At 42.6% G+C, this 22,263-nt stretch overlaps 1 protein-coding gene across 1 annotated transcript in view; it reads left to right on the top strand.

The window, feature by feature from the left end:
* LOC311047261 (serine/threonine-protein kinase BRSK2-like) overlaps window positions 1-22,263 on the top strand; it is a gene marked incomplete at both ends in the record, with an annotated part of 303,040 nt that overhangs the window by 197,411 nt on the left and 83,366 nt on the right. The window contains 2 exon segments of the mRNA XM_084059917.1: window positions 8,949-9,034; window positions 13,899-14,039. Coding sequence (XP_083916043.1) covers window positions 8,949-9,034; window positions 13,899-14,039 — 227 coding nt within the window.

The raw sequence follows: 22,263 nt of genomic DNA, 5'->3' as shown, positions 1-22,263 counted from the left end.
TTGTAGCTTTACTTTAACTGCTGTGCTGCCTCTGGCGACTGACTTTTCCCCGCTGTATTTAATAAAAGTCTATCTATCTCCGTTGGTTTATCCACCACGTACAGTACAGATACCGTCCTTCCTCAATCCACTCTGTGATCACCTTCACTGTGTGTGTTCACCAGCCTTTGGCTGTGATTCACTATGGGGTCATCATCTGGGGTTAGAATCTTAATGGTGCCAATGTACATTTTTCATTAAGTCAATGTCATTTTTCACACTGCCGACTGAATGTTCTTATACTGCCAAAGTAATTTTCTCATGCTTTGGGTGTGTGTGTGGGGGGGGGGGGGCAACAAGGTATTTGACCTTGAAGTAAGTGGTCAGAGTGTTAGACTCACTGCACTACACTAAAAGCATATCACAGTATTCACATTTAACCCTGTAAGCCCGATATGCTTCGTTGGTTGTATGCCAAATAGCAAAAATATGTATTTTCGCTATTCATTTCTATTTTTATTTTTGAACATAATTGAACAAATAATTGTTAAACTTTTTATTTTTTTATTATGTTTTAAGTTTTTTAGGTTATTAGGGAAAAAATATAATTAATAATTCTCGCCTATAATGAAAGTGTAAAAGTGTTTAATAGACTTTCTATTTCCTCCGCTCATGGGAATCTAGTGGTGGTCTAGTCTTTCATTGTCTATGCTTACAAGCCTTTGAAGTACTGGGAAGCTGTTCTCCGGAAGCTTCAAAACGATATTTCTCATCTGAATTGGGTAATTATTTCCAATTTAAGTACAAGAGCCAACACTTTGTTTTGTTGTAATCATATGAAACCCCCCCAAAAGTATTAAAAGTTACTCCAAATTCAGCAGCAACATCTGACAGATGGATTAGAGCAGTATCTTGTATATGAATTTATTGTTCTTTTGTGTGGTGCTTGTAAAAAGCAATATCCTCGCCATTTGTTGTGTTAATTAGCTGCATAATATACTGTACTGCAAAAGAGGGTGGCTGGCTCTACTCTCTCCTCTTTACATCCTACAGAAATTTTTCAGGATTAAATTAACACTCTGCTGATTTCTGCTGTGTAGTATAGCTAACATGTTAGCATAAAGAAAGAGTGGAGTTAGCTCGGCTTTTTGTTGTCTATCTGATACACAGATGGCTGCGCTGTTGACTGTGATCCTCATATCTCAGTATCAAGGGACTGTTCGCTTGGCCTGCAGGAGGTGACAGAAATGTCTCTGTTTTATGTGTGGATGACAGAGAGAGAGAGAGAGAGAGATGTCAGAGCTTGTGATCCAATATTTCCCCCTCTTGAGGTTTGCGATGGTTTCTCTGTTGTGGAGTGTGTGTGTGACATATGTGACATGAATGTAATATTGTGTCTTTGTTGTTGTCACTGGTCTCTGATCTAGTGTCCTCACGTCCGCTGGGCTCTGGTGGCTCTGATGCCATTGATGGGTGATGCCCGGGGGGACTCCCTCTTTCTTTGGTGTTTCGCCCAGGTGGGCGTGGCTATATGCCTAGAGCCTACAGTAGCTGTTAACCTCACAACAACTATGCCTAAACCTAACTAACCTCAAAAACACGCCTACCTGGGCGAAACACCGGGTAAAGAGAGAGTCCGGTGACTGGGGCTGCAACTATTATCATTTTAGCGATTGTTCTATTGATTATACTTTTTCAATTATTCGAATAATCGAGAAGCATTTAAAAAAAGAAAAAACAAAATAAACTTTATCTCCATATTCACAGCGTCAATCAAAAACATCAAAAGTAGCAGATCCACAAGCTTTTGAGCTTGTAGATCTGCTACTTTTGATGCTTTTGAATTTGAATCCTGAAAAGTAACAGTTTTGGACATATGAGGTTTCCACTCGACAGAGACCATATATATCTTATATTAATTTAAAAGTTTGGTCACAGGGATTTTGCCTAAGTATGGATGGTCATCATTGAATGTCTGTGCATTTACTCGTTCGTACCACAGTTACAGTGAGTACAGTACTGGAGCGGCAGTGGCTCAGGAGGTAGAGCGAACTTGGAATCGTTAAGGCTTCCGCTTTGGTGTCGAAGTGTCCTTGAGCAAGACACTGAAGCTGAATTTATTAAATGAATTGACCATTTAGTTAAGTCCTCAGAGAGCGTACAAATGGAACCAGTTAGTTGGAGAAAGCCATATTGAAGAGGTGGGTTTTGAGAGCGGTTTTGAAGGTCACCAGACCTGAAGGAGCGGGAGGGGGACATGACGTTTGAGGAGGTCGAAGAGGTAGGGGGGAGCCAGATTGTTCAGTGCCTTAGAGTTGGTGAGTAAAGTGGATTCTTTGTTTGACCGGGAGCCAGTGAAGGTTGTGGAGGACTGGTGAAATGTGGTCTCTGGAGCTGGTACTGGTGAGAAGGCAGGCAGCTGAGTTCTGGACATGTTGGATTTTATTGAGGACTTTTGGAGGTGGTGCCAAGGAGGATATTATTGCAATAGTCGAGCCGGGTATGTGATGAAAGCATGGATGGAGTGTTTCAGCTTCAGAGAATGACAGAGAGGACCGGAGACAGGCAATGTTCTTGAGGTGGAAGAAGGCAGTTCTCTACCATCTTGGTGTGCAGTTAACACCTCTAGAGGGGCCCCGGTGGCCTGCTGGTTTCCAGTCTATTGATCCACTTAGTGAGACAGGATGTGACACTGATAGGAGCCCCTCCGTCGAAGGCCTTAGCCCCAATCAGGCCGTCTACTGCCAAGCTCTCTCTCACCGATCGTCCACTGCTAATGACGACGGCCACCACTCCGCCCAGAAACGATAAACCCGCCGTAATCTACGAGACAAATGATCGCTCCGCGTCAAATAACCAATTTGGATTAGTGTCAGTCTCGTGCTCCCCGTTCGACCTTGGGTTCAAGATGAGGTGGTGGAAAGAGCCAGTGGGTGTTTATGTTTTCTTTTTCCTCCTACAAAAGAAAAAGAGAGAGAGAGAATAAGTTGTGCTTGTCAGGCGGAAACCTTGTATCTACATATATGTCTCTGCTGGCGGGCAGAAACCCGTTCACCATGTTCATTTTTCAGGGAATGAAAAAACAACAAAAAGTGGAGTTAGGTTTTATTCGTCATTAATATGATCAGCTAAATACGGACCTCCAAGCTCACAATGAGGTCGGCAGTCAAAAGGGGGTGGAGCCTGGAGTCAGCAAAACCAGCTAACTCCACCCCCCTTTGGTGGAGTTAGCTGGTTTAGCAGAAAGTTTGAGGATCCAATGGAGTTAGCTGGTTTTGTCAGAAGCGCCTTTTAATACTTTTCATTGGTTCCCCCCTCTCCATTTTCTGAAAAGTAACAGTTTCTGGACATGCGAGGTTTCCACGCGGCATAGATGAAGTGCATGTCACGGTCCATTAGAAAGAGCTGCCTCTGTAGCCGTTAGTGCTTAAGTGTCAGACAGGCAACATGCTGACCTGTCATAGCAGACCACAACATCAAAGAGCAAGGCAGGAGGGAAGACAGGATTGTCTTTTACACCTGATTACCTCCAGGCTCACTCTTTATTTATTTATTTTGTTCTCTCCCATTTCCCTTTTTCGATTGCTCCCTTTCAGTGGTGGACAAAAGTAATCAAGCTCCTCCGGTACTTGAGTCAAAGTCTAGTCAAATATTACTCAACTACAAAGTGACAAAGTTGCTCTCTCAAATGTGTACCTGCAGTTAAAGTACTAGAGTACACTTTCCTGAAAATACAGAGATGTTTAAAAAAAAAATATATATATATATATATATATACTGTATCAATAATAGTGAAAATAGCAGATCTACAGTACAAGCTCACAATTCGATAACTTGTGAGCTTCAATAGAAATAGGGCTTAGAGATGTGGCTAATTCATACTTTTTTTTCTCTTCTTAGAAATGTAGTGGAGTCAAAAGTGCAATATTTGTCTTTGAGATGTAGTGGAGTGAAAGTATCCAAATATACAAAATACTCGAGTACAGTGAAACTTTGTTACCGTCTGCCACTGGGAGGGAGCCAGAATTGTCTTTTTCACCTGATTACCTCCAGGTCTTTCATTTCACTTTTTGGATTGCTCTCTTTCCCTCTTCCACCCCCGGTCTCTCTCCATTTCACTTTGTTATTCTCCCCTCTCCTTATCTCTCTCACCTCCTTTACTCAGAGGCGGAAGAAGTTGTCAGATGTTGTCGAAATATTACTTTGCTACAAGTAAAAATGACTGCAACGAGTTATGACCTTAGATCTGCTATTTTCTTGTTTTTTCCTCTTTCTTTTTACGTTTTTTGATGAATACTATCATTACTTATTAATAATCTAAATCTGCAAAGTAACTAGTAACCTAAGCTGTACCATATTTTCATCTGAGCTGTAGTCGAGTAGAAATGGACATTCTCAGGTGTAAAGTAAGTAAGTAAAAAAGAATCTTGAAGTTGTACTCAAGCACAGTACTTGAGTAAACATACCGTACTAAGTAAATTTACACCACTTTGCCGTTACTCCTTCCCCTGTCCACTGACCGCTTCCCGTACGCAAACTTTGCTCTGCCAGAGTGGTGTGTTGCGGAAGGTGTGTGGGACGGGGAAGGCAGCTGCTAATAAAGCCTTAACGACGTGCCGAGGAGATGTGGACGCTGGAGAGAAAAGTGCACGCCTCTCACAGCCAGGTGTGAGAGTTAATGAGATAGTTAGTTAGATAGATGGGAGGTGGAGCGGGGCTACGTAGGAAATAAAAATGGGGCGAGTGGGTGGATGTTGGATGTATTTTCTGCCCCGGCTCTGGCAAGCTGGAGTTGAGGGATGGAAGAGTGCGTTGCAGGCGTGTGTGTGTGTGTGTGTGTGTGTGTGTGTGTGTGTGTGTGTGTGTGTGTGTGTGTGTGTGTGTGTGTGTGTGTGTGTGTGTGTGTGTGTGTGTGTGTGTCTGTGTCTGTGTGTGTGAATATCTTACATTCCAAGTCTGTGCCATGCATGGACATTAACAGCGCTGCCAGGCCACGCCCACGCCCTGTCACATGACCCGAGTCCGTTGCCAGGTAGTCTGTCAAGCCAGGCAACTTGAAAGTCATTTAGAGAAAAAAAAACAAGATTCTGAACCTAAATTATTATTTATTTATTTGAAACAGATTATCAGAGATTTTTTTTTTCTTAGCTTTCATAATTTCTAAAGACCATTCCCAATTTCCCATAGAGAACTGAATTATGATAGACGGCAGATGAGAAATATTGTTTTGAAACATTGTAAATAAGGTTGGTATTCTACGGTAGAATTGAGTCTTAGTTTCATCATACACTTGAGGCCTTTCTTCTTCAAAAACAGACAGAGTGTACTTTCTGAACCATCTGAGGCATACACAACAACAGTACAAAAACTTAATATTAGCATAATTTAACAGGGAACATAACAATGTGTTCTCAACTAGCCGTTTCAAAAACAAAAACACAAACAGGACCCAAGCAGAAAACAGAAAGCGAACAGAAACGCTTGAACTTAGTTGACAGAGTTATACATTGCTCTGTAAAATCATGAAGTAATCTCAAAATAAGAGGCCAGCGGTACAGTTAAGTCTTTATTGAGCCCATTCTTCTCATTTCAATTAACTAAAAGGACGAGCTTAAAGGAAGCTTAGCAAGCGCTATGCCGCTCCTGGCTCTGTAGCATTTAGAAAGCTCATCTCCCGGAGTCACGGGGAGCATTAGCCTCTCTGCAGGGAGCCTATTGCTGCCAGCTATACAGTAGTTTGCTAGCTATCCTGGGCTCAGTCTTCTTAACAACTCACCTCAGGCTCAGGTGAGACAGAGAAGCCTGGTGAAGCACTATACTGATAGTGCTCATTAGCTCACGGATTAGCCGTGATTAGCCTAGCCACTATTCCCCGCTGATACCGATGCTAATGCAAATTACTACTACCGTAGCACTTATACCCCTATTCAGACAAGCTGTGCTTTTATTGTGCCAAGTGTTCTGATTCTCAGGCGACGTGTGACTTGGTCGTGGCTTTTACTCCGGTTCCACTGCAATACCGTTGCTGTTGGGGAGAAACCTTGTATCTCCATGTTTCAACTTTTTTGATGTTTTTTTTCGTAAATGAATTCCCTAAATGAATTCCCTACTACGTCATACTAGAGTGTCAAACGAAAGCAGCAAAAACAAATCTACAATCTACAAGAGTCAAACTCTTAATTATCCAAAAATACAGATACTCAGTGAGTATCTGTATGTGTGAGAACTTCTGATTTTGAAGGCATTTGTAGAATCAGCCTCATGTCTTAATTTTGCTGTCCGTCACTGGAAATGGAGACAATAGAGGGAGAGAGAACTGCACAGTGCGTGAGCCATGAGCCAACTTATTTTTATCTCCGGTCAAGTTATGTAGGAGTCAAAAGGACACAAGTGGAGAAGTGGCAGATCTTCCACCTGGATGTCACTCTACATGAGTGTGCATAACGCTGTGACACAAAGGCAGAGTGAAGGCTGCGTCGGCTCGGTGGAAGGGACAGAGAGTGACATTGACATGAGCGACAGGGCTAAAGACATAGTCACACACACACACACAAACACACGTGCGCGTGCATGCGCACGCTCGGCTGCCCTTTCATCTCCCCCCTCGTCTGTCAAAGCCAGGAGATGGAGGGCTCTGGGCGGAGGAGGAGACGGGCTGATGGAGAGAGAGAGGGAGGTGGGCTTGTGCAGAGGAGGAGAATAAAGATGAGAAACTAATGTACACGTCTCTCTCCCGCCGGGTCTGTGACCAACAGAGGAACGTGGACACCTTCTGTGGCCACTTCCTCCTGACTGACAACTTTCAGTTTGCTCTCAACTTGGTGCACTGTATGTTGTGTGTGTAGAGTGCCGCGCTATGAGCTTGTAGATCTGCTATTTTTTTTAAATCGTGAACATTTTTGCAAATCTTTGAATATATATCTTTATTATATTTATATTTAAGTGAACATTTGTAACTCAACTCTTTGCTTTTGGGGGTCCCTGGAACAAAATATTGAGACATTTTTTATATTTTTATTTTTTATATTTCTTTCAAAAGACGTTTGGATTTAGATGTTTTTTTTATTTTTATCGGCCTTACATGTAGGTCTTAATGGGTTAAACAGTACAATCCTCAGTGGGTCCACTTGGTTCATGTGTGTGTAGTGTACACTCTCTGAGTTACAAGCGGATACATTACCAGTACCACTGAGGATTTTTACTGTGTACTGTAGGATGCTATTATGCTTATGTTCAATTGTTCATGTGACTTGGTTGCAAATGATATCCATGAAATGGTCGGCCACCCCATCGGCTCAGGCAAAACAACCGCATCCCCCAAAAATGTGACTACAAAGCATTCAGCGAGGCGTGTTTGGCCAGAGATGGAACACCGCTCCAAGATAAGACGAGCACAGACCGTTCTGCCTTCCAGTTTTGCATAAACCGTGTTGTGGTATAAAGAATATATATCGTCTCTGTTGGGTGGAAACCTCATATGTCCAAAAACGGTTCCTTTTTAGGATTCAAATTCAAAAATAGCAAAAGTAGCAGATCTACAAGCTTGACGTTTTGAGCTTTTGATACTTTTGTGTGACGCTGTAGCATGACAAAGTAGGGCGTTAATTTACAAAAAAAACACTAAAGGTTAGAGTATGGAGATAAGAGGTTTCTGACCGACAGCAACAATATATATATATATATATATATATATATATATATATATATATATATATATATATATATATATATATATATATTTTTTTTTTTTTTTTTTTTTTTTTTGTCAGAGATGGCAGTGCCGCCTTGGCAGGAGTGTGGTCCCATGCTTATCTCTGTCCCTTCAGCTTGTTGGAAATGCCAGTCAGGCTCCACTCCTTCAACTCACGTATTCACCTTTTCAGTTCCCTTACGCCCCATTTATATGACAGAGTTCATTCATACTTCACCATTCATTCATACTTCACCATTTCGAATTAGACGCGCTGTGAGCTTGCATATCTGCTATTTTCCAGCCTAGGACGTGTCGCACGGTGAAGTATAAAACGAGGCTTTACGCTGCAAGTGTTCGAAAAAATCAAAAACTCACACACAGATAGATTGTCTGACTTGATGGCCTCGGTCCCCTTGGCTCATTACCTGCTTCAGGTGACCTCAGAGAACGACCCAGAAGGTTGTTATTACTTTGGGATTATTCGGCTGCAGGTGAGGCCGATCTCATCGCAGGGTTAATGTGGGGATGAGCTCTGGTGACGGTGTAACCTTTCCCAGGGAAAGATCTACTCCATGGCAGTAAAAAAGTGAAACCGCTAAGAGAGCAGATTACAAGCTATAATCTTGTCGTTGGGTCCGGTGTGAACCTCATATGTTTCAAAACGGTTTTGCTTTTCAGGAAATGGACCGACGGCCAGTGGTGGAAAAAGTACTCAAGTTCTTTACTTGTAGGTATTGTAGGTAGGGCTAAAGTGGTTAATGTATGTTTCATAATATCATAATTTACATCTGAAAAGTAACAAGTTCTCAAATAATTGTAGTGGAGTAAAAGTACAATATTTGCCCCTGAGATGTAGTAGAGTAGAAGCAAAAGTATTGGAAATTGGAGATACTCAAGTAAAGTACAAATACCTCAAAATTGTACTTAAGTACTTAGTTACTTTCCACCACTGCCGACGGCGACAATCTGTGAATGTGATGTGCTCTCCTGACAGTGAGAGGTAATTGCAACGGTGAAACCTGAGATTTGACCTTGTTTCTCGGTTCTCACTTTTTCAGTGGAAGAGGATGGAGACCACTTTCAACCACTGCAGATGTACTGTATTTACTGTGTATATCATCTCTACCATACAGATTGGTTAAGATTGCTTTTACACACACTGAGATAAAGTAACACTGGGGATTTAGTTTGTTGGCTACTGCTACGACTGAAAATAACATTGCTTAACCCTCTCTTTCTCTCTCTCTCTCTCTCTCTCTCTCTCTCATATATCCAGGTGGAGAGAGAAATAGCCATTCTGAAGCTCATAGAACACCCCCACGTATTAAAGCTACATGATGTCTACGAAAATAAGAAATACTTGTAAGTATCTGCGATTTACTACTGTATGTTGAACTTTTGTGTCATGATAAGCCAGTGGCTTTCAATATGGGGGTTGCCAGGGGGTCCAATTGGAAAGGAAAAAAACATTTTAACCCCAACGGCCCTTATTCTGAGATTGCCTGAATTAGACAATCTACAAGTAGATCTTCTAGTTCTGGAAGGAAACAGGAAACAGCAGCCCAAGTACAGTTGCAATTCAGGTCCGTTTCACTAAGACTAGAGGGTCATTTTTAAATTTCAGTTCAAATTGTTAGTGTTCCTATTTTGGGCATGTCAATAATGTCAAAATATTTCAAAAAGTTTTCAAAACATTTTCAAACATTTTCAAAAAAGCAAAAATAGCAGTTACATTGTTGTATCCTTATAACAATAGGGGGGGCAGAGGTTATTCCTATGTGGGGGTCCTTGGCATGGAGAAGTTTGAGAACCCCTGTGATATGCAGTCAATGACAATAGAAATGACAACCAAATCGAAGGTTTTCGTTTCATCGATGGAATTCAATAATGAGCCGCCCCCTCCCATGATGCATCTGTCCTCTCCTCTTGCGTGCGCCCGAGCAGGCACGAAAGTTTTTAGAGTTCATACAATATCACCATATACGTCACTATAGTTAAGTTTCCTTTCATACAGCGGAGAAACTCGGAATGATCCCTTTAATCAGATTGTCACCCCGAGCGACGTTTTTGATTGGTTTGTCGCCGCCTGGAGAAGGGTGCTGATAATAGCATTGGTGGGGTGGGGTGGTGGGGCGAGACGTTGCACCATTAGCGTTGGCGGGAAGCATTTAATTTAGTGGCGCTCGCTAGAAGACAGCTAATGGGGGGAGGGGCGGGGGCCTTGCTTATGTAAACATCATGACATACTTATCAGAAGCAACACGGCTGCATTAAGAAACATTAGCCATGGAGAGTGACAGTCACATCCGTCTGTCTGCACAAACGCACGCAAGTGCGACCGTGCACACACACACACACACGCACACGCACACACACGCACGCACACGCACACACACATTAGCTAATTTTAGCGCTGCTGAGTGACAGGGCCACCGGCCCTCTCGTCACCCCCCTCGCTCTTCAGAGCGGTGTTTGTCAACTCAATTCAATTAGCTGTCGTCTTGGTCATGCAGGCCAGAGGGGATTTGACACGGAGTGCTGTACGCGTCACATTATTTAGAAGATATAATGTTGTGATTCAGCCCATAAGTGGATTATTATCACAACCCCGTTTGCACATACATTTCTTCAGCACTTCTTCGGTCACTATAGTTGCAAGACAAGCAGGGTGGGGCTGGGCGATATGGCCTATATTTTGGCCCCGTGTTAACACACTCTGCGGCCGATTTCAGGTTGTGACAAGCGATCTAATCGACACAGAGACAAAACAAAACAAAAAGGAGCTACTACACGGACACACCGGGCGAGAAAGGGAAACAGAAAAGCAGAAGACAGAAAGAAAGAGCTGTTTCTTGCCTCGACTGAGCTTCAATTTGTAACCGTTAAGCCATTTAAACCGGGAACGCATCTGTGTAACCACTGACACCATTATTTTATACTTAGGCTATTCAAAAATAGCAGATCTACAAGCTCATAGCGTGGCACTGCTATTTGCACTGCTATCTGCTATTTTTGCAAAAGGGTTAGAACATTTTTAACTCAAATCTTTGCTTCTGGGGACTTCCCAGGAACGACATATTTTGATGGGGATTGGCGGCCAAAAACATATAACTTCTGGGGGTCCTTGACAAGAAAAAGGTTGAGCACCGCTGATTATAGCGACAAAAGTTTTTCAGAAAAATGAAGACATTTGTTGAGACATTTGACAGTTACAAATGTTCGCTTTAAAAAAATACATATTCAAAGATGTGCACACATTTTCAAGATTTTTCCAAAAATAGCAGATCTACAAGCTCATAGCGCGGCACTCGGTGCCGCGCTATGAGCTTGTAGATCTGCTATTTTTGAATAGCCCAAAGAAATCTTAAAATGACACAGATGCGTTCCCGGATTGAATGGGTTAAGATGGATGGAGGTGTGCTCCAGGATAATACAGTATATATACACAGTATACTACGAGCAGAACCAGGCCAAAGGCACAGGCAGGGAGGGCATCATGGCTGGCTCTCAGCCCACAGAGGCAGCACCGTGGCCTGGGTCAGCGGACATTCATCTCCCTCTGCTCTCCGTGAGAGCCCCGGGGCGACGGCCTTCCTGTGACGCTGACACACTCACCCCCTCACCGCCCCCCCACACACACACACACACACACACACACACACACACACACACACACACACACACACACACACAGACACAGACAGACAGACAGACAGACAGACAGACAGACACACACACTCAGGCTGCCCTGGAGGAGACTGCTTGTAAACAACATGTTGGTACTGTTAGGCCTGTGGTTTTCCCGCATGGGGTCCTTGGGGGGTATCAGGGGGTCCCCAGCTAAATTTGTTATAGCAAAATATATAGGGGGGGGGGGGGGGTCCGCAGCCAAATACATTTTGGGGGTCCTTGACATTAATAATTTTGAGAACCACTGCTGTAGGCCAGTGGTTCTCAAACAGACCGTATCAAATATGAGTGGCTGACTACCATATAAACGATACAGAGCCACCTCCACGACAATATCGCCGGGACAGTTTGTTTATTTTCGGACCACATATGAGACGATTCTTCTATTCTTCTTATACGAGACCACCAAGATGACCCAATGTTATTCTCCATAGAGAAATGACTTCCCACGACCCAGGGGATGAACGAGTGACGTGAGGGCTTCGGCACTCTATAGCAGTGATTGCTATCAGAACAACCAAAGCATATCACTTGCCGCACCTTTAACTGAACTGAACTTGTTACAAAGTACAATATTTTTTGGAGAAACTCAGAAAACCTTGCGGCTATCTCTTCTCATCTCATCCTTTTGTGTGTGAATAAGCCACCACTCACAGTCACCGGAGCTTACATCTTCGACGGCGGAGCAGAACTCATAAGCTCTTAAATCACACAAAGCCTCCTCACAGAGCCACCTCTTATCACTTTCAGCAACACCCTTCTTTGGTCCTTTTGTAGTCTTAACCCATTCAATCCGGGAACGCAACCTGTGTCATTTTTACATGTCTTTGGCTATTCAAAAATAGCAGATATACAAGCTCATAGCGCTGCACCGAGTGCCGCGCTATGAGCTTGTAGATCTGCTATTTTTTTTAAATTGTGAAAATCTGTGCAAATGTTTGAATATAATATTCTACAAAACAAACAGTTTTTTGAAAAAACATATTACAATCAGTGGTGCTCCAACTTTTCCATGTCAAGGACCCCCAAAATGATATGTATTTGGCCACGGACCCCCATCTCAAAATATGTTGTTCCAGGGACCCCCCAGAGGCACAATCGGAGTTAAAAATGTTCGCTTTAGAACATATATATATTATATATTCAAAGATTTGCACACATTTTCAAGATAAAAAAAAATTGCAGATCAACAAGCTCATAGCGCGGCACTCGGTGCCGCGCTATGAGCTTGTGGATCTGCTATTTTTGAATAGCCAAAGAAATCTAATGAGAGATGCGTTCCCGGTCTTAAGGGGCTAATGCGCGGTTATCAACGCGCCCCAATGGGAGATCAGAGGGTGCCGTAAACGAACGGCTGTCACATGTTAAAGTGTCACAGGTGTTTGAAAGCTATAGACGCCACGCTCCGGCGGTCCGCTGAGGAGGAGGAGGAGGATGGCGGCGGCGGGGGGGGGGATGACTTAACAGATGACATCTCTGAGACATTTATGAAAACGTAAACACTCGACATGATAAGGCCCCGGGGACGGCCTCTCATTGATTCTCCGTGTCTTAACTAGGGGAAGCCTTTCCTCTCGTCTGTGAGCTCAGGTCTCTACGGGGGCCAGTGTGCCAGAGATCAGATGGCGTTTCTCTATCAGCGTTGTTGCCAGATGCTGCGAGAGAAATAAGCAACCGGGTCTGTGAAAGCAAGCCCAAAAATAAGCGACTTGAGCACTTTAAACCTATATGCTGTACGTTGTCTATTTGAAAAGAGCAGATCTACAAGCTCACAACGCGTCGCATCGATGCGACGCGTTGTGAGCTTGTAGATCTGCTCTTTTCAAAATGATCTGAAAGGGCATAATGTGGAATATCTTTGAAACATGTTAACAACACATGTCTTGTATGGGGCTCCCTGGCACATAATATTTTCAGATGGGGGTCCACGGACAAATACATATTAATCTGGGGGATCTTTGACATTATGTTTGGGAACCACTGGTTCCTAATATGCAACTATACACTTTAGAAACAAGCCCCCCCCCAAAAAAAACACACCACAACCTGCAACCATCAATATTTACAAGCAACTTTGCAGAAAAACAATCCCAAATTCGCTTATAATACGCAGACTTGGCAACAGTGTTCTCTATGCAGGTCACGTTGCGATCCCCAGCTGCAGGACACCCCCCTGTGGAGAGCACTGTGTCTGTTCCTACATGGCGCGCACGGCAAATGTTTTGTCAGTCTGTTCGTGACGGTTTGTTTCTAGGTCATTAACCACTTTCAACCTGTCCTCCCTCTTTTGGGCTGTGTCATTATGTACAGTAGATGCAAATGTTCAAGTAAAATGTGCAAGAAAATCCAAACTAATGGAAAAAGCAGATCTACAGTCTCGTAGATTAGTTAATTTCAGTATTCGTTGTACAACGAAGTATATAGGACTTAAGTGGTTAACTTGTGTTTTTCTCCTTGCTCAATTCCATCATCTCACCTCTCTCTCTCTCTCTCTCTCTCTCTCTCTCTCTCTCTCTCTCTCCCCCCCCCCCACCAGGTACCTGGTGCTAGAGCACGTGTCGGGCGGTGAGCTGTTTGACTACCTGGTGAAGAAAGGCAGGTTAACACCAAAAGAAGCCAGAAAGTTCTTCAGACAGATCATCTCTGCGCTCGACTTCTGCCACAGTCATTCTATATGGTAGGTCCTCTCTCTGCCTCTGCCACAGTCATTCTATATGGTAGGTCCTCTCTCTGCCTCTGCCACAGTCATTCTATATGGTAGGTCCTCCTCTGCTTCTGCCACAGTCTTTCTATATGGTAGGTTTTGAATAGCCCAAAAGTATAAAATAATGGTTATAGCTAAAGATCTAAAGCACTGGGGATGGCTCCACTTGGCTGGTTCTGTCAATACTCAGAAAATATGGAATGATACCAGTGAGAGTGTTGGTAGTGACTGAGAGAAGCAAAGGAGTAAATTATGTTTATCCTTCACTAGAAAGAAACAGAAATGGAGCACAAGCTGCATTCTCTGGTCATTTCTTTGCCAGCCTCTGTTGGTAACACATTTGTTTTTGTTTGCTCTTTTCTTAGCTAAATGGTAAATTGACTGCTTTTATAGAGCCGCTTTTTTCCAAAGCGCTTTGCAATATATCTCACATTCATCCATATACACACACACATCCACACAACGACGGCAGAGGAAACCATGCATGGCACCAACCTGCTCGTCATGAGCAGTTAGGGCTTCAGTGTCTTGCTCAAGGACACTTCCATATGCAGCCAGGAGGAGCTGGGGATCGAACAGGGAACCTTCCAATTCCAAGACAGCCGCTCTTGGCTGTGACAAAAATGAGGTTTTATGGAGAGAAAATAAATCTTTGAACGTTATAAAATAAAAGCCATTTTATCTGGACTTTCTGTCATGTATATGATTGATCTCAAACAATTCGTGGACACAATTCATAATACAATTGAGGACTTAGTACCACACAATACACCTCTGTGCATTTGCACCATGAAATATAACATAATCTCACCATAGTTCTTCTTAATACTCTAACTACACCTTAACTACACCTTGTCCATTATCTCCAGTACACAAAATCTAGATGGCATATCAGTTCACTCTGTCTGCAAACACTACAGACCGAGGAGCTGTAACAAAAGCAAAACTGTCAACCAGAGATGAACAAATAATGATAATAATGAGTTATGATGATTATGAAATAATTAGTTCCCAGTTTGAACGAAAAGTACTTTACCGTCAGTGTATTCATCGTTCACGCGTTGTGAGCTTGTAGATCGGCTATTTTCACTATTTTAAAATGTTTTTAAATTAGTAATGAAAGACAAACGTTTTTTTGGGGACATACAAGGTTTCCACTCAACAGTAAAGACGTTATGAGTGCCAACGCTTCTTTTTAGCCTGTGTGGAGTTTGGAGGGCGACGGTCCATTAATATCACGCTCCAGGATAATTATCAGAGCGGCACAGTCAGCAATGCAGCAGTTTCAGCTACGCAGTAAAATCCTGAGTGTTGATTTCAACTCCGAGAGTGTACAGATATGAACCAAAAGGACCCATATGAGGGTCCACTGAGGATTTTATTGCGTACGTATTAAAAAAAGGGGGCCAGTGAGACCGGTGATAATGGTTAGGCCCATATGAATGATGGGGGTTAGGGGTTAAACATGCAGGGCTTTTACGCCTTTTAAAGTAAATGATAATCCATTAATTGATATAAGTAAGTAGCCTTGGGCCTTGTGGCCCATCTCGTGTTTCCGTAGCGCGAGGCTAGCTTTGATGTACAAGTACACCCCCTGGACCTGACACTAGTAGCACCGCAATCCAGCCGAGTTGATGCTGAGTGCCAAGCAGGGAGGCATTGGGTCCCATTTTTATAGTCATTGGTATGACCCAGAGATTAAACCCTGACCTTCCAGTCTCCTGGCGGACTCTAACCACAAGGCCATTGAGCTTAATTGATTCATATCAACTTTAAAAGTGACATTTCGGGTCAACTTTCAATAGTGATGACACACCCACCGGTGTTGGTTTCTATCCAAATGCAGTTATATCTTATAGACCTGAAGACACAGAGATATAAATGGTGACATTCTTTACATCACTAGCATACACATTCTATTATATGGTAGAACTACTGTACCACTTAGCTGTGGCTCAGATGGTAGAGAGCGGCCACTCGGGAACCGGTTTGTTCCCAGTTCAATCCCCGGCCCTGCTGGCTTCGTGTCGAGGTGTCCTTGAGCAAGACACGGAACCACTAACTGCAGTGTGATTCCCTGCATGGTTGCCTCAGCCATCAGTGAAGGTGTCTGTCTGTCTGTATGTCTGTCTAATCACAGCAATTATACTGTGTTGCATGATGTGTCGCTTGCCAACTAGATCTGTTCTTCTCTGCAAGCTATGCCGTTGAGTGTATGTATGCGAGCGAGTATGAATTGAGCTTTTAGTTTGAGCCTCTGTTCCGTCTCATCCAGGCTATGGTTGGAAAACGAGTCATTTGTCAACTTGCCTGGTTAAATACGACTTTCAAAGCATCTGCACAGCAGCTAAATGATTGAGACATTTGCAATTTACAAACAGCTTGTGACCAGAGTTTAAACAGGCCGGCAAAGGTCAGCTCCAAACTCTTTATAGCCGCACAGACCAAGCACAGACTGGGCCCGGAGGACATGACAGCAGTGATTTAGTTTAGCGTAACATCAATAACAAAGGCAATGGCCCGGATAGCGCTGCCTGTGTGTGAGTGGTTTTAAAGATAATGTTCAAACTTTGTTTAACACCGTCCGCCACAGTGGGAGAGAGATAGCCCTCTCTGTGTAAAGCGTAATTTAGCACCAGCCCTAATCACACAAACACATCCTAAAACTGCTGCATAAATAAACACCACTGGTGGAAGAAGTACTCAGATTTCTCCATTTAAGTAAAAGTAGCAATACAACAATGTAGAAATACTCTGCTGCATGTAAATTCTAAATTTTACTTGAGTGAAAATGCAAAAGTATTGGCATCAACATATACTTAAAGTACAGTACCAAAGGTAAAGGTACTTCTTAGGCAAAATGTCCCATTCACAACATGTCATGATGCAATGCATTGTGAGCTTGTAGATCATTTTTGAATGCACAAAGTATGACATTGGAGATTAATTGGTTTATGTATATCCGTAATAACGATAAAAATCTACAAAGTAACTTGATACTAAAGTAAAGAGTAAAGAGTACAATATTTGCCTCTTAGACGTAATGGAGTAAAAGTATTAAAACAAAATTAAATACTATTGTACTACTGTATTTTTGCATTAAAAATAATACAACAAAAACTCAATTGTACTTAAGTACAGTACTTGAGTAAATATACTTGGTTTACTTTCCACCAACTGATAAACACCTGCATGTTCTAAAGCCCTTTGGCCTTGGATGCATATAAACGGACGGTAAATCACGCGTTAATAGCGGGCCCTGCCGCCATAAACAAGACATAAACACTGAGCCAGCATAGTCAACACGACACCAGTTAAAACACACACAAGAGCCAAACCCTCCAGACGCTCTGCAAATGAGGGGCTGTCGGTTAAGAAACCCTGTATGTACAAAACCCTTTCTTTTTTTAATTTACAATGTAAAAAAAAAAGTTAAAGGGATAGTTCACTCCCAAAATTACTTTTTTCTATCGATTAGGCACTCCATGGAGTCTTGAATTCATGAATATTTAGGTCCGGTAGGAGACACAAAAAGTCTCCTTTGTGTCTCCTACCAGATACATTAGCCGGTAGGAGACGGTAATCAAATTATTGGCTTAGGAATGCGACAAAAACAAAAAAATGTCCATGAATTCAAGGCTTCATGGGGTGTGCATTTGATAGAAAATAAGATTTTTGGGGGGTGAACTACTCCTTTAAATAGTGAAAATAGACGATCTGCAAGTTCATAAGCTTGCAGATCGGCTATTTTCACTACTTTAGCTTGACACTCTTTTATGACGAAGTAGGGCACCAATTTAACAAGAAAAAAAACTACGTTGAAATATGGAGATACAAGGTTTCTACCGACAGCGACAAAATGGGGGTTGGGTAGGGGTGGAGGGGAGGTTGGCTGGGTGAGGGGGAGGTTGGCTGGGTGGGTGGTCAAAGGCAGAATTTATCCACCGACAACATCAAGGGGGACAAATTGCATGTGGGTGTCGGGGACCCTGCAGTATCCATAATAGGACATTAAAGTGCCTCTCTGTCACATTAAGGCTGCACTTTGCTACTGGAATCTGGCTCCTCCTCGCCAGAGAGAGGCTCTTACACTGAGCAGTGGTGGAAAAAATGACTCCCATTTCTTTCCCTTTTTTTTTTACTTAAGTGAAAGTAAAATGTGGAAATACAGTACCCTGTAAAAGTCCTGTACTCAGAATGTGACTTGAGTAAAAGTACACTCACAGTGCAGATATCTGTGTTACAGTGGTATGTCATTGCTGTCGGGGCAGAAACCTCTTATCTCCATATTCTAACTTTTGGTGTTTTTCCCTAAATTAACGTATGAGGTTTACACCCGACAGAGACCATATCACGTTAGGGGTGGATGCTGTTAATGGGATTCAAACGTTGCACTGAGCCCGAAGGCCACCGCCGGCTCCATGCAGATTAGCTCGGAGGAAAAGTAATTACATTTTTTTTGGGGAGAATAACGGAAAATAAAAAAGCGTTCAACATAGCATCCGAGAATATATGGCATTCTATTAACCTATATATCTGTGATGCATGCATGCATGGACTAGTTAAAACCACTTTCAACCTGGCATCCTTTATTTTGGGCATATAGGTATAAAATAGCGGATGTACAAGCTCGCAACACATTGCAACGCGCTGTGTTGCGAGCTTGTAGATCGGTTATTTTTGCTATTCGTCGTATGATAATATATAGAGTTACCAGTAACACTTTACTTAAAGGTTGGGTCTATAATAGCCAGCCCTTGAATTGAAGGCGTTGTTTTCTCGGTTGAAAATCTAACCGGCCCAATGGGGATGGGGATGATCCAGTATGAACCAATCGCCAAATGGCCACGCCCCCATCTCAGAAAATTACTGTACTGAGAGGGCTTTCAGACTGAATAATGGAGTGAAACGAAATGAAAAAAAAAAAAGAGTGTCAGGCTAAGTCTATAATTCATTACATTGCACTTATTGCTTCATAACACACAGCATATTATATAACTACCATAACTTAGTCAGTTATAAAGTTAAACATTATGTTTTGTAGCAATAATCAAAATCTTCCATGTAACTAGTGTGGAGTAAAAATGTACAACGTTTGCCTCTGAGATGTAGTGGAGTAAAGGTACAAATACGGTACTTCAGTAAATCAGACAGAGTAAATGGTCTCTGTCCAAAACTGTTACTTTTCAGGATTGAAATTCAAAAACATCAAAAGTAGCAGATCCACAAGCTCAAAATGCTTCACGCCATGTTTCGAGCTTGTAGATCTGCTACTTTTGTTGCTTTTAGTGTGACGCAGTCGTGTGATCAAGTAGGGCGTCAATTTACGACACCAAAAAAAACACAGAGGTTTCTGCCCGACAGCAACGATATGTACCCCTGCTTCCAGTACAGACTAGTAGTACAGTATGTGTGTACAGTACATCTACATGCTGTCTAAGCATTGAGGTTTATGCCCCAGCGGGGCTGTAAGACATGATTCCTGCAATCTAACAACCCGGCTCTTAATTGCCTGTGATCATTAGTACCTTACCGGTGCTGATACGTTACGTTTTTATAGAGCCTTGTAATGGGCCTATCCTCCTGGGCTCCGCGCCGCCATAACATTCAAGACATGTTTATGGTGATGAGCACTTTATAACTTGTATTTTCGCCCCCAACTCAAGGAAATTAAACTTTCCCTGTGGTGACAACTACTGACATACACAATGTTTAATGCAGTCCCTCTGGTATGTGCTACTGAACTATGATATGCGGTGCCAATTAAGCCCAAACACAGAGTCAGCCCTCCGAGCACTCAAAAAACTTCTGCTGATGGTTAAAATGTGTCTTCTTCGCAGCACTGAGTCGGGGAAAACAGTCCACTTGCTTTTTCTTCTCCATGAAGTAGAGATTAGGATGGTACCGTAAGCGCAATAACTGGAGTGTTTTTTTTTTAACCCATTAAGACCGGGAACGCATCTGTCATTTTTAAGATTTCTTTGGCTATTCAAAAATAGCAGATATACAGTACAAGCTCATAGCACGGCACCAAGTGTCGCGCTATGAGCTTGTAGATCTGCTATTTTTTGAAAAATCGTGGAAAATGTGTGCAAATCTTTAAATATGTATTTTTCAAAGCGAACATTTTTTAACTCTGTTACAAGTTCTGGGGGTCCCTGGAACAAAATATTTTGACATGGGGGTCCACGGCCAGATGCATTTAAAAAAAAAACTGTTAGGATTTAGAAGACATTTTGTAGAATCCCCAGAAGCAAAGATTTGAGTTACAAATAATAAATAATAAATTAAAAAATATATATTTTCAAAGATTTGCACAATATTTTCACGATTTCACGAAAAATAGCAGATCTACAAGCTCTTAGCGCGGCACTCGGTGCCGCGCTAAGAGCTTGTATATCTGCTATTTTTGAATAGCCCAAAGAAAAGAAAAAAAAATACAGAGATGCGTTCCCGGTCTGAATGGGTTAACATAACAGGCTGAAAATGTTCCCACATTTTGCCTGCAGTACACCTCGCTGCTATCTGTTTTAGGCTTCCATTGACCCAATTACAGAGGGACCGAGCAGCACATTCACAGAGAAAAAAAAGCTGGAGGCTAATATCTCGTTACATTAGCAAAAGAGGGGGAACATTCTGACTGCTCACTCAGACGTGCAGAGCTGTGATATTCATTAACCGACAAGTTAATTGCGTATTATGAGCAATGAGGGATGAGACATATAAAGAGTTTTATCTTAATGGAGTTGGTCTGTTAGTGCAACTTTACTTAATGCCGGGTGCGTGTATGTTTAGCATTCTGTGTCCATTTGAGTTGAGCGTTTTTTATGTCTCAGTCAGTGGCCAGCTGTGGCCAGAGGTACAGTGTTATGTTTGGGCCGTAAACGCAATGTCTTGAGGGAATTTAATGACATTGGTTGGTGGAGGTTTCTATATCTAAATCTATTCTGAATACAATGCAGATACAGTTATTGTAAGAGCATCAGCTGTGATAAAAAAGACGAGATACGAGAGATAAGAGGCTGGATAGCTTGCGTCATACAGTAGGCCAATGCTCGTACTCGGAGGTTTATGGATTCTAAAAAAAACCTTTTAGCAAAGACACAATCTCTAATTGAAATCAGTTAGCTATGACACGGAACGGATTGATCGCCACCATGAAACCACCGATACGACACGGTCTTATTGTCTCTGGACATTGATTGGTGCAGCACATCATCTCACACGGTATTAGCTTCACTGTTAACTGTGAACGGCTCACACACACTCACAAGAGTCCAGTAACAGTGGCGTGTCCAGGCCACGCCCCCTGGACACGCCACTGGATATTCTATAGTCGTTTTTTCAAGCACTAAACTGCACTCTTCTTATGTGACTATTTACATTTGTTTGTTGACTAGGGTTCACAGTATTTTAATCTGATTTCACACTTGTAAGTCGCTCTAGATAAGAGTGTCTGCTAAACGCCTGAATTGTAAATTGTCCTCCATAAAAAGGCAGTGTGAAATAGAGAAACAAGCCTTTGTGTTGGGAAACAGAGAATGATGAAGAGACATACTGTACTAAGAAACTAAAACCCCTTGACAGTAACTCAGGGAACGATGATGATCATAGCATATTATTCGCTCTGGAAGTACTCACCTGTGCCTTGTACGGGCTAATAAAAGTTATCATTCTATATCATTAGCTCATATGTGACTGTATTTGCTTTATTTATCCTACCCTTAATAGCGATATCTCCCGGTTTGCAGGTTTCAATTCTGTTAACAATGTATCATTGCTCTCCTTTTACTGCCAGCCTCTTTGAACATTACTGTACCCAAGTCTTACCCAAGCCTCTCTCCTCCCTCATCTGTCCTCCCACCACAGCCCTGTTCTCATATGTTCACTGTTCAAGCTGTAGGAACAAGCTGTACAGTAAAGCTCTTGCAAAACTTTCTTAGTGGTGTCTCCTTTTGCTGCCAATTAAGTACCGATGCTGTCCGCGCCACTAGCTTCCTTTAACCGCCTAACCACTGTCTGTCTGTCTGTCTTCCTGCCTGCCTGCCCTTCTGTCTGTCTGCCTGTCTGTCTGTGTGTGCCTTTCCCCACATATCCACACGTCTGACTGATAGACTTCAAACTTTCCGTGTCAGTCTCCGGCGACCCCAAGGGTGTTTTGTGCCGAGTGGGAAGTCGGTCAGACTGGCGGCTGTCC

The sequence above is a fragment of the Gymnoscopelus microlampas genome (assembly GCF_963454915.1).
Source record: "Gymnoscopelus microlampas genome assembly, chromosome: 6".
Lineage (NCBI taxonomy): Eukaryota > Metazoa > Chordata > Actinopteri > Myctophiformes > Myctophidae > Gymnoscopelus > Gymnoscopelus microlampas.
This window is presented reverse-complemented; position numbering and strand designations above follow the sequence as displayed.